The 12,400-nt window shown below is 43.2% G+C and overlaps 1 protein-coding gene across 1 annotated transcript in view; it reads left to right on the forward strand.

Moving 5' to 3' along the window:
- The window catches only part of cacna2d2a (calcium channel, voltage-dependent, alpha 2/delta subunit 2a), an 871,148-nt gene that overhangs the window by 678,205 nt on the left and 180,543 nt on the right, over positions 1-12,400 (forward strand). Inside the window, exon 12 of the mRNA XM_060835047.1 lies at positions 9,263-9,421. Coding sequence (XP_060691030.1) covers positions 9,263-9,421 — 159 coding nt within the window. The remainder of the gene's footprint in view (positions 1-9,262; positions 9,422-12,400) is intronic.

Raw genomic sequence — 12,400 nt, forward strand, 5'->3', positions numbered from 1 at the left:
ATCCAACTCTGGCTGTTGTTGGAATTTAAATCGAATTGATAAGGCTTGGAATTAAAAGCTAGTTTCAGTAATGATGACTATGAAACTGTGATTTTGAAAAAAAAAGCCATTGGACTTACTACTGCCTTTTTAAAAAAAGGTTCTAGATATTCTTTACACAGTCAGCGCTACATGTGACTCCAGACCCACGGCAATGTGGTTGATTCTTAAATGCCCTCTGAAACAACTGACCAAGCCTTCAATTTAGGGGCATTTAGGATAGGCAACAAATTCTGGTCTTGTCAGTGAAACTCACATCCCACAAAATAATAAAGAAAAAAACAAGTAGTATGAAAATGTTTGTCTTCTTTTATGTCGAAGGACCCATTAACTTCTATGTTACTGAACAGGAGTGAATTTGTTCTATTCTTTCATGAGATGTGAGCTTTGCTGGTAAGATTAGCACTTGTTGTCAATCCTTATTTGCCCTTGGGAAAGTGATAGAAAGCTTTCATCAACCATTCCAGTCTATCTGGTGTAACTAAACTAATGAATTAGATCTAAACCATAATGAATAGTAGATTTTGAGTTGAACAGCAATGAATTTTAGTCCAGTCTGCATTAAAAACCTATTTCAATATCTGTGTCAGACAGCTGTAGAAGTGGTGAGAACCTTCACATTTTGTAAAAATGCCTTCCTAGGCATCACCAATCTGTAGGTCAGGCAGCATCCAAGGAGCAGGAGAATCGATGTTTCAGGCATGAGTCCTTCTTCAGGAATGAGGAAAGTGTGCCAAGCAGGCTAAGATAAAAGGTAGGGGGGAGGGACGTTGGAAATGCGATAGCTGGAAGGAGGTTAAGGTGAGGGTGATAGGCCGGAGTGGGGGTGGGAGCGGAGAGGTCGGGAAGAAGATTGTAGGTTAGGAAGGTGGTGCTGAGTTCGAGGGTTGGGAATGAGACAAGGTGGGGGGTGGGGAAATGAGGAAACTGGAGAAATCTGAGTTCATCCCTTGTGGTTGGAGGGTTCCTAGGCGGAAGATGAGGCGCTCTTCCTCCAGCCGTCGTGTTGCTATGGTCTGGCAATGGAGGAGTCCGAGGATCTGCATGTTCTTGGTGGAGTGGGAGGGGGAGTTGAAGTGTTGAGCCATGAGGTGGTTGGTTGGAACCCTCCAATCACAAGGGATGAACTCAGATTTCTCCAGTTTCCTCATTTCCCCTTCCCCCACCTTATCTCAGTCCCAACCCTCAAACTCAGCACCACCTTCCTAACCTGCAATCTTCTTCCTGACCTCTCCGCCCCCCACTCCCACTCCAGCCTATCACCCTCACCTTAACCTCCTTCCACCTATCGCATCTCCAATGCCCCTCCCCCAAGTCCCTCCTCCTTACCTTTTATCTTTGCCTGATTGGCACACTTTCCTCATTCCTGAAGAAGGGCTCATGCCCGAAACATCGATTCTCCTGCTTCTTGGATGCTGCCTGACCTGCTGCGCTTTTGCAGCAACATACTTTCAGCTCTGATCTCCAGCATCTGCAGTCCTCACTTTCTCCTAGAAGATCACCAATCTGTAATCCATCTGTGGATAAACCCATGTGCTCTTTCCTTGCTCATCATTCACTCTGCCATCCGTAGCAGATGAGCCTGAGGACTGTTTCAGTTCAGCATCATCACACTATTGGCTGCACTTCAGTCACCAGTTAATTGAGGTGAAAGGTCAATGTTTCAGAGGAAAATTATTTGCCTCTTGGTAGCCTGAAGTTATTGCCTTCATTTCCTATAATCATGGACAGCAAAGGGACCATTATCACAAATAGACAAATAGCCCGACTCAGATCAATGATTTGGAGAATTGCAAAGAGGGCAAAGGTATAATCAAGCTAGTACCACAGTTATAATTCATACTGATGACAGTGGAAGGTGCACTGCCTAGATTAGAATTCAGAACTCATAATTATTTCTAAGTATTTGACAATGCTAAATTGTATTCACAAATTTAATGACCACAAAAAGTCTGTGAAGGAAGGCTGCATCAGATATTTATGTGAGATGTGTTTCTGTGAGAGGAATTTAATACCCACCCATGTGAAAAGTTTGATGGCAGGGCGAATTTAATCAGGTGAGCAGTCCTTCCTGCCTCTATCCTCATTAATTCTGTGATGGGAGGGTCCACAGGTGGTCTTCCCACTAGCCTACCAGTTCAAGCCTTTATTTTCCACCTAAGGTTCTCACCCCATCAGCACTGGTATGAAGCGAGTAGTAGGCAAAAGATAAAAAGGCTGAATTTTTTTTTACTGGTGAGAGGTTAGGTGAATGCGAGTGTTGAAAGGGACTTTTGGGTGCCCTTCTCCTCGTGTCACTAAAAGCTAGCATGTGGGTACAGCAAGCAAAAAGGAAGGCAAGTAGTATGTTGGCCTCCATCGCAAATGGATATGAGCACAAGATTGAAGATATTTTGCTGTAAATGTGTAGAACCTTGCTGATACATCACCTGGTGGGGTTTTTCCAGGTGCTCCAATTTCCTCCCACAGTCCAAAGATGTGCAGGTTAGGTGCATTAACCATGTTAAATTGCCCCATTATGTCCATGAATTTGCAGGCTAGGTGGATCAGCCATGGGAAATGCAAGATTACAGCGATAGGGGACGGTGCTGGGTGGAATGGCTCTTTGGACGATCATTGTGGACTTGATGGGATAAATGGCTTGCTTCCACACTGTAGGGATTTTAAAGTTCTATAAAAGTAAAGGTTCACCAAAGTTATCTTTGAAATGACAGGATTGTTATGTGAGGTATGATTGAGGAAACTGGGTATGTATTCATGTGAGTTTTGAAGAATAAGGGATGACCTCATTCAAAATACTTAGGGTATATGGCAAGTTGGCTGGTGAGTCTAAAACCATGGAACGTAATTTCAAGCTTAGAGCTTTGCCTTTTAGGACTGAGGTGAGAAACATCTTCTCTCAGAGGTTTGTGCTTTCTGGGATTTTCTACCACAGAGGAAGCTCAATCATTGAGCATGCTCAAAACAGAAATCAAGCACAACAAAGAAACCTGTACAATGTTGCTTTTGGTCCCTGCTGGGGTCGCTAATTCAAAGGCACTCAATTTCCATTCAAGAGATCCAACACCATGATGTGGTAGCCTGTTGAGAGCCACGCCCTACTGTTCTACTGATCTATCTCCCTTGCAAGTACCTTTTGCCATCACTCCACTCTTGCTATCACTCACCTGTGGTCTTAAATCCATCAACAATACTAACCTCTGAGTGTGCATCAACAGCAGGAGTCAGTGCCTTCCTGTTGAAACAGAGACAGCAAGAACAGCTCAATTTTTTGTGAAGGCATTACAATATTATGATCTGAATCTCAGATTGGAGTTTAGGGTTGGTAGCACAGTTACTTAGGACAAGCAACATGAATTCAACTGGGACAACACTACTATTATAGGGCAAGCCAAACAGAGAACAGCCAGGGAATTCCTAGAGGCATGGCACTCATCCACAGATTCTATCAACAAACCTGGACCCAATATACCAGCCACTGCAGCAGACAGCTAGAACTGAAAACCAGAAGCGGCAGAGACAAGCCAGTATAAATGCCGGAGAAAACATCACAGAAGCGCTTCACAGGAGGCTCCCAAGCACTGAGGATGTCACCTAGACAGGGGATGAAACGTTTGCAACACAAATTCCCAACTCGGCAAACAGAACCACAACAATGAGCACCCGAGCTACAAATCTTCTCACAAACTTTGAACAGTTACTTAATACAGGCAGTCAACCTTTCATAAGAAATGTTCATAATTTATTAAATTTGTTTAAAAAGCAACACTTCAGATTTTGTACATTAATTAATTAGACATAAAAATTAAACAAACCATGACAATTGAACATGGTTCACTGATAACCAGAGGATGAGAAGGCAGTTGGCATGGAGTGTGATTTGTGAAGACAGCATGTTGCTTGCTAGCCAAAGTGTTAGAGAACTTTTGCCTGGATTTTCCCACAATCTCTTCTGACCCACCTTCCATCTGAAGAAGACAGCTCTACATAACAGGGATCACATAACAAGGACTGGCCTCTAACCCCAAGCACATGCTGATGCACACTATTTCTAGAGATTGCCAATTTAGGAGATATTCATAGTTCCCTAAAGGTGTTGTCACAGGTAGACACGGTAGTGAACAAAGCATTTGGTATGCTTGCCTTTATTGATCAGTGCATTGAGGGATATCATATTGCGGCTCTACAGGACAATGGTTAAGCCATTTTGGAATACTGTGTTCAGTTCTGGTCTCCCTGCTATACAAAAGATGTGGTAAAACTTAAAAGGATGTAGAACAGATTTACAAAGATGTTGCTGGAGTTGGAGAGTTTGAGCTATAAGGAGAGTCCGAATAGGCTGGGGCAATTTCCCTGGAGTGTTGGAGCCTGTGGAGTGTCATTATAGATGTTTATAAAAAATGAGGGCATGGAGAGGATGAATAGCCGAGGTTTTATTCCCAGGGTAGGGGAGTGCAAAACAAGAGGGCATAGATTTAAGGTGAAAGGTAAAAGATACAAAAGGGATCTAAGGGGCAACTTTTTCATGCAAAGGATGGTGTGGGTAAGGAATGAGCTGCCAGAGGAGGTGGTGGAGGCTGGTACAATTCCTGCATTTAAAAGGCATCTAAGATGGATACGTGAATAGGAGGGATTTAGAAGGATATGGGCTAAATGCTGACAAATGAGGCTAGATTAATTTAGGACATATGGTTGACATGGGCAAGTTAGACCCCAAAGGTCTGTTTCCATGCTGTACGTTAACATTACTCTGAATGGATAATGCTGAGGAGGGCAACTTGGGAATGCTAGTACTTATCCAAATGTACTGTGGCCTTTTGAAGATGGCATTGACACTAGGGGTTCCATACTTTTAGTGGATATTTTCTGAGTGGGAAGTTGTTCCATGAATGGCATGCAGTAAGATGGGATGCAAAATGGACACACTAGGGTAGGGGTTGATAATTAATGTGGTGAGTTTGATACAATACAGCAAGAAGACTTACTAACCCTGCAGCAAGCAAGCCTTCAAAAATCTGGTGCAACTCAGACTTAAAGCAAACAAGTTCTAGATTAGAGTGGTGCTGGAAAAGCACAGCAGTTCAGGCAGCATCAGAGGAGCAGGAAAATCGACGTTTTGGGTAAAAACCCTTCATCAGGAATACAGGCAGAGTGCTGAAGGGTGGAGAGATAAATGAGAGGAGGGTGGGGTGGGGGAGAAAGTAGCATAGAGTACAATAGGTGAATGGGGGTGGGGATGAAGGTGATAGGTCAGGGAGGAGGGTGGGGAAAGGTAGCAAAGAGTACAGTGGGTGAATGGGGGTGGGGATGAAGGTGATAGGTCAGAGAGGAGGGTGGAGTGGATCAGTGGAGAGGAAGATAGGCAGGTAGGACAGGTCATGGGGACAGTGCTGAGCTGGAAGTTTGGAACTGGGGTGAGGTGGGGGAAGGGGAAATTAGGAAACTGGTGAAGTCCACATTGATGCCCTGGGGTTGAAGTGTTCTGAGGTGGAAGATGAGGCATTCTTCCTCTAGGCATCGGGTGGTGAGGGAGCGGTGGTGAAGAAGGCCCAGGACCTCCATGTCCTCAGCTGAGTGTGTGGGGGAATTGAAATTTTGGGCCACGAGGCAATGTGGTTGATTGGTGCGAGTGTCCTAGAGATGTTCCCTCAGTGCTCTGCTAGGAGGCGTCCAGTCTCCCCAATGTAGAGGAGACTGCATCGGAAGCAACAGATTCAATAAATGATATTGGTGGATGTGCAGGTAAAACTTTGATTTAGGGGTTTGGATGGAGGTGAGGGAGGAGGTGTGGGCGCAGGTTTTGCAATTCCTGCGGGGACAGGGGAAGGTGCCAGGACGGGAGGGTGGGTTGTTGGGGGCGTGGACCTGACCAGGTAGTCATGGAGGGAATGGTCTTTGCGGAAGGCGGAAAGAGGTGGGGAGGGAAATATATCCCTGGTGGTGGGGTCCGTTTGGAGGTGGTGGAAATGTTGTCGGATGCTTTGGTTTATGCGAAGGTTGGTAGGGTGGAAGGTGAGCACCAGGGGGGTTCTGTCCTTGTTACGGTTGGAGGGGTGGGGTCTGAGGGCGGAGGTGCGGGATGTGGACGAGATGCGTTGGAAGGCATCTTTAACCATGTGGGAAGGGAAATTGCAATCTCTAAAGAAGGAGGCCATCTGTTGTGTTCTGTGGTGGAACTGGTCCTCCTGGGAGCAGATACGGCGGAGGCGAAGGAATTGGGAATACAGGATGGCACTTTTGCAGGAGGTAGGGTGGGAAGAGATGTAATCCAGGTTGCTGTGGGAGTCGGTGGGTTTGTAAAAAATGTCAGTGTCAAGTCAGCATCTGCAGTTCTTGTTTTTAACCAAAGCAAATAAGTTTCAGTTCATAACCTCCATCACTGCAGCACATCTTTTGTTCTGTCTACCTTAGTTTTTGTATGTCAAACTCCCTATAAATTGGTCCCTATTATATATTGATGCCATTGTAACTTCTGGTTTTACTAAACAGCTCTACACATGTTTAACTGCAATTTAGAGCTACTGCTAAAAAAATTAGAACTAATTAGACCTTGACTTTTATGAAATAACACTTCTGACACCAACTGTTAGAGTTTGGGGTTTTTGAACCATAGTTACCACTACAGGCAGTGATGTGAATTTTTAGGTAGTTTATTAAGTGAAAGTGGGTACTGCAGATGCTGGAGATCAAAGTCAAGATTGGAGTAGTACTGGAAAAGCTCAGCAGGTCATACAGCAACCAGGGAGCAAGAAAATTGATGCTTTGGGCCAAAGCCCTTCATCAGAAACCTTTCCTTACTCTACCCTCATCTTCTATTGAAAGGAGACAGTTCCTTGAGGACTTCCCTCTACCACTCAGCACTTATTGATATACCCCATCTCTGGGGACTGCTGATTTACCTGTGTCAATCAATCATTTGCATTCCTCTAACCAGTCGGTATGTAACTAGCTGCTCAGTATGTCAGAATAACAGTTGTGCCCTTGACTACCTTCATCTGAAAGATAGTTTAACTCTTTCTGGGAACAAAACTTTTATTTTCCTTCACACTGCACTATAACTGAGTAAATATGCTGCTAGATAATCACTTGATGTCAGCTTATGGATCATAGAGATCTTGTTATTATTTATTGTCACTTTCATTTTGTCATTTCTTAGAAAAAACTTTGGTGGGAAGGAAGTAACTGCTGTAACAACCATTACAGGTGACCTCGATATATACCAAAAACAACCAAATATAGGGAAAAAGAAGAGGTCAGTTCTTCTGTTTAGCAGGAAAAGTGACAGAACCTCTTGGTGGTACTGTGAAACTGTTAAGTATCTAAAACTGGAATTCACTGTGAATACCTGAGGATATTAAAAACCTGGGCATTACTGGTTGGCTAGTTGAAACATAACTCAGGAAAGCCACACAGAATTGCCATGAGCTGAGGAGGAAAGAGTTCATAGAAGTGTGTCATATTAATAATGATTGTACATTTTTATGACACAAAAATAGTTGGAAAAGCAAGTGCTGCGGGTTCACAGGGATATAGACAGTTAAAGTGAGTGAGCAAAAACTTGGCAGATGGAATATATTGTGGGAAAATGTGAAGTTGAGCCGAGATTATTGAAATGGGGAAAGACTGCAGAGCGCTGAAACAATCAGAGACTTTGGAGTCCTCATCCATGAATCACAAAAAGGTACCATCCAAGTTCAGCTGACAATAGGAAAGGCAAATGAAATATTGGCCTATATGGCAAACAAGATTGTAGTATATGAATAAGGAGCTCTTAATAAAACTATACAAGGCATTAGTCAGATTACAGTTGGAATTCAGTGAACAGTTTTGGTCCCCTTATTTAAGGCAAGATATACTGAAATTGGAAGTTCAGCAAGTTGATCCCAGATAGGATCAACAGTCTTATGAGGAGCAGTTGAGTAGATTTGGCCTGCACTCTCTCAAATTTAGAAGAATGAGAAGTGACCTTATTGAAGCAGACAAAAGTCTTCGGGTCCTCGACTGGGTATATAGGAGAGATCATTTCCCTTGTGGTGGAGTCTGGGCAAAGTCTCAGAGTAAAGGGTCTCACATTTGAAACAAGGATGGGGAGAATTTTTTTTTCTCTCACAGGATAGTGAGTCTGGGATTCTTTACCACAGAACTATCGAGCTGAATCATTACGTATATTTCACACATTGGCAGTTGTAATTAATTCTTGGAATAGAAGTGTTGTTGGCTAGTCCTACACTTATTGTCCGTCCTTAATTGTCCTTGAGAAGGTGGCTATTCGTGACTCGATGTATTTCATGTGGTACCCTAAATCTTGCCTTGGCTGTGCTAACTCTTCAGCCTGTGTTATCGAAGATTGGTAACACTGAAGCCAGAGATGAACAGGCCAAGAATGTCATGCTGTTGTCCATCAGGCCAGTTTACTGTTATAAAAACTTGCTGTCCATGTTTTTTGGCTACCTACTGCTCACCTTTTTGGAAACCACCTGGAGTAGGACCTTGCCAGTAAACTCAGCAGGTCTGATGTCATTCTGTGGAGAGAGAGCAGAGTTAATTTTTAGCGTTTAGAGAGTCTTCTTCAGAAGGCCAGTTTACTGGCAAGGTCCTACTCCAGGTGGTTTCCGAAAAGGTGAGCAATAGGTAGCCAATAAAGCAAGTAAGCACCCTGTTAGGTCTGTATCCTAGACTAATTAGAAATTCCTAGTGGATCTCTATAGTAACCAAAAAACATGGACAGCAAGTGGAGGTGGTCTTAGGCAGCAGGCTCAGGTGAGGGTCTGGGGGTTCAGCTGCCCTACTCACTTTTTAAATTATGCCCCATGGTTGTGGCTTCAAGACACCCACAGCAGTCACTGGCCACACCATGGGTGGAATCTCCCTCCACAGGATGAGTCCAGCAGTGTGGATGTTATTAACATTTTAGAATGAACTGAGAGGGCACCTCCATCTTGAAGTGTCATCTTTTTGTCTCTGTTACATAAATCTCTAGGCAACTATGTAATTGAAAGATGTAATTGACTAGATTTCGATGGCTCAATTGGCATGCAATTGGTTGTTGAATGGCCCCTTGTTCTTCACAGGCCTGTGCTTGGTTGAAGATTGGCCCTTGGTCTGTCTCTGGCCTTTGGTTGATGAATAATGCCCTAACTTGGTTAAATAACAGCCTCTATTGTTAGCACCCGGATGTTGCTGTTCTTTGACTGCCTTGTGACTGGCTTTTTCTCTTCTGCAGTTCAATGACGAAGCCAAACCAGTGGCCTGCTTCAAGCATTTGGTTCAAGCCAATGTACGGAATAAGAAGGTCCTGAAAGGTGCCGTGCAAGACATGAATGCCCAGGGAGTGACAGATTATAAATCAGGATTCAATTATGCCTTTGATCAGCTACTCAATGTAAGCACATTGAAATATACCAACCATCCTGATAAGAATCAGCTTTTTGAACTGATGTGATTATACAGGTAGTTCTGGGATAACAGTTTCAGCACTGCGATTTGGCTATAATGTCGCTGAAGAATTAGGGAACATTATTTTGGAGAATGCTTACCTCAGCTGGCAATATTGAATTCCAACTGGGATTGGTTCGCATGCTTCATTCAGTTCATTCGCCCATATGTGTACCAAAATCTCCGTACCATTCTGCGCATGAGCCGGTGTTTTTGCCGTTCTACACATGCGCTGGGGTCCGCTCTGTTCTGCGCATGCATGATGTCAGCTGCCAACTGTGAGAGCAGCTTTCTGTGAGAGGTACTGTACCAAGTGCAGCTTTCTTACGATTTTTAAATATATTGTGTTAAATTTACTTTTGTTTTGTTAATAAATATGATTTCAACCTTCATTCAGGCTGTGCTATACTTTGCGTTAGATGTCTGGGTGATGTTTAAGTGATTATAAGTGATATTTTTTGCTGGTCTGACCCTAACCCACTTTTCCCATAGGCCCAATATTTCTATTAAGCAATATTCTATCAAGCGAAGTTTTGCTGGAATGCAACTACGGCATTACAAGAGAACTACCTGTAGGACAAAAGTGGTGTCCTCCTTTAACTTGTTGATTCATTAATGGTTGCTTATGTAATGGTGATTAGTATTTATCAAAACAACACCTCTGTGGCACTGCTTCATCCTCTGCATCCCCAACTTCTTGCACAGACACGATGGCTCAGCGGTTAGCACTGCTACCTCACAGCGCCAGAGACCCGGGTTCGATTTCTGTCTCAGGCGATTGGCTGTGTGGAGTTTGCACATTCTACCCATGTCTGCGTGGGTTTTGTCGGGGTGCTCCGGTTTCCTCCCACAGTCCAAAGATATGCAGGTTAGGTGAATTGGCCATGCTAAATTGCCCATAGTGTTAGGTGCATTAGTCAGGAGTAAATATAGGTTAGGAGAATGGGTCTGGGTGGGTTACTCTTCGGAGGGTTGGTGTGGACGTGTTGGGCCGAAGGGCCTGTTTCCACACTGGAGGGAATCTAATCTAATGATATAGAAATGTGGAGCAACTACATTAATAAATCAGTTCCCTTGTTATTACCATAAGATGAGAAGATGTCAAAGAAGTATAGAAATAGAAATCTTACTCTTTATTCTTTCGTGCGTCACAGGTAAGACCAGAATGTTTTGCTGATCCCTAATTGCACTTGAACTAAGTGGCTTGCTTGGCTATGTCGGAGGGCAGTCAAGAGTCATCTACATTGCTATAGGGTCTGGAATCACATATCGGCCAGTCCAGGTAAGGAAGGCTGATTTCTCTTCCTGAAAGACGTAGTGAACCAGAGGGTTTTTACAGCAATCGATGGTAATTGTCATGGTCACTAATACTGAAACTAGCTTTATTTTCCTAATTTGCTACTTGAATTTAAATCCTACCAGCTGCAATGGTGTCCCCTGTTTCATCACTGGTCTATGATGATTGGCATTTAGTCATGTCAAAGCATTAGCCTGGGCCTCTAGATTACTCGGGTAAAAAGTGAGGTCTGCAGATGCTGGAGATCACAGTTGAAAATGTGTTGCTGGTTAAAGCACAGCAGGTTAGGCAGCATCCAAGGAATAGGAAATTCGACGTTTCGGGCATAAGCCCTTCCTGATGAAGGGCTTATGCCCGAAACGTCGAATTTCCTATTCCTTGGATGCTGCCTAACCTGCTGTGCTTTAACCAGCAACACATTTTCACCTCTAGATTACTCATCCAGTGACAAACTGAGAAGAGCAAACTTCTTTCCATATCATCAAAAAGTGGTAGCAAACATGGGGATTAAAATTTGTCTGTGTTCTAATTGATGGCACAAACCAGGACCGATTTATCATTTGGCCACTTTACAGATCCTGATAATCAGTTCCTTGGCTTATGATAAGTTGCTTGTTCAATACCACCTTTTCTGTGCCACCTTCAAGTTAAATATCTACCACCAGGTCATTTTAATAATGCAATCAACGGACATGTTTGTTAGTTAAGTTGTGGGGTCAGCTCCTTTCATTCTCAAGGTAGTGGTCTAAATCACAGTGAACATGAGCAAATGGGACAGGAGGATGCAGGCCTCCACTGAGGAGTACATTCCAGCCCAGATTGAGTTTTCAAATCTTAGCCATAAAATTGAGCAGCTGACCCAAATCATCAAGATGTTCATAATTTGCTTCTAATCAAATGACGCATGAAGGAGCAGAGATCAATGATGATATAATAACATTTCAGATTGTAAGGCAGCAGAGAATAAATGACAAACTAATCAAAGTTATAAGGGGTAAAACCTCTCATCTCAAAGGATTGTCTGCGCTTCTCAAAGTACTTTGTACGGAGACATTAGAAGCATTATTGGCATTAAAACAGTTCAAAATAGGAAGAGTGCAAAAATTCAGCAGCTAATGTAATTCCTGAGTTTATAGAAAGAGATGGAAAAAATGCTGTTCATGTCCTCATTGGCTGCCGTCAATTCAAGGATTATGTGTACTCAGGATTACATATTTTTGCCATGGGTTTATATGTGTCAGAACAGGCCAGTTTTCAAGCCACAGATATTTAGGCACATTAGTCATGATGTCCTGTATGGTATTGGGATCCAGATAATTTCAGCCTGATCTAGTAGAGGGAAGAAGAATTAAATCAGTACTTTAGTTGCTAAGTTTTTAAATACAATTGGGATGGAATACTCCCACTGTGAACTTAGAAGTGATAAATTCTCATCCAGAGGATAATGGTAGATTGTAGGAACAGTTGCTAATTTAATGAAGAAATAATGAATGACGGTGTCATTAGATCAGAGTAACGTGGATCAAGGAGACGGTTATGGTTGAATATTGAGACATGCTCCTGTTGACCTTGTTGTGCAGACTGATAATCCATTAGAGCAGTTTCTGAGCTTTGGAGGAAATAGTTTCA

This window comes from Hemiscyllium ocellatum, chromosome 14 (assembly GCF_020745735.1).
Source record: "Hemiscyllium ocellatum isolate sHemOce1 chromosome 14, sHemOce1.pat.X.cur, whole genome shotgun sequence".
Taxonomy (NCBI): domain Eukaryota; kingdom Metazoa; phylum Chordata; class Chondrichthyes; order Orectolobiformes; family Hemiscylliidae; genus Hemiscyllium; species Hemiscyllium ocellatum.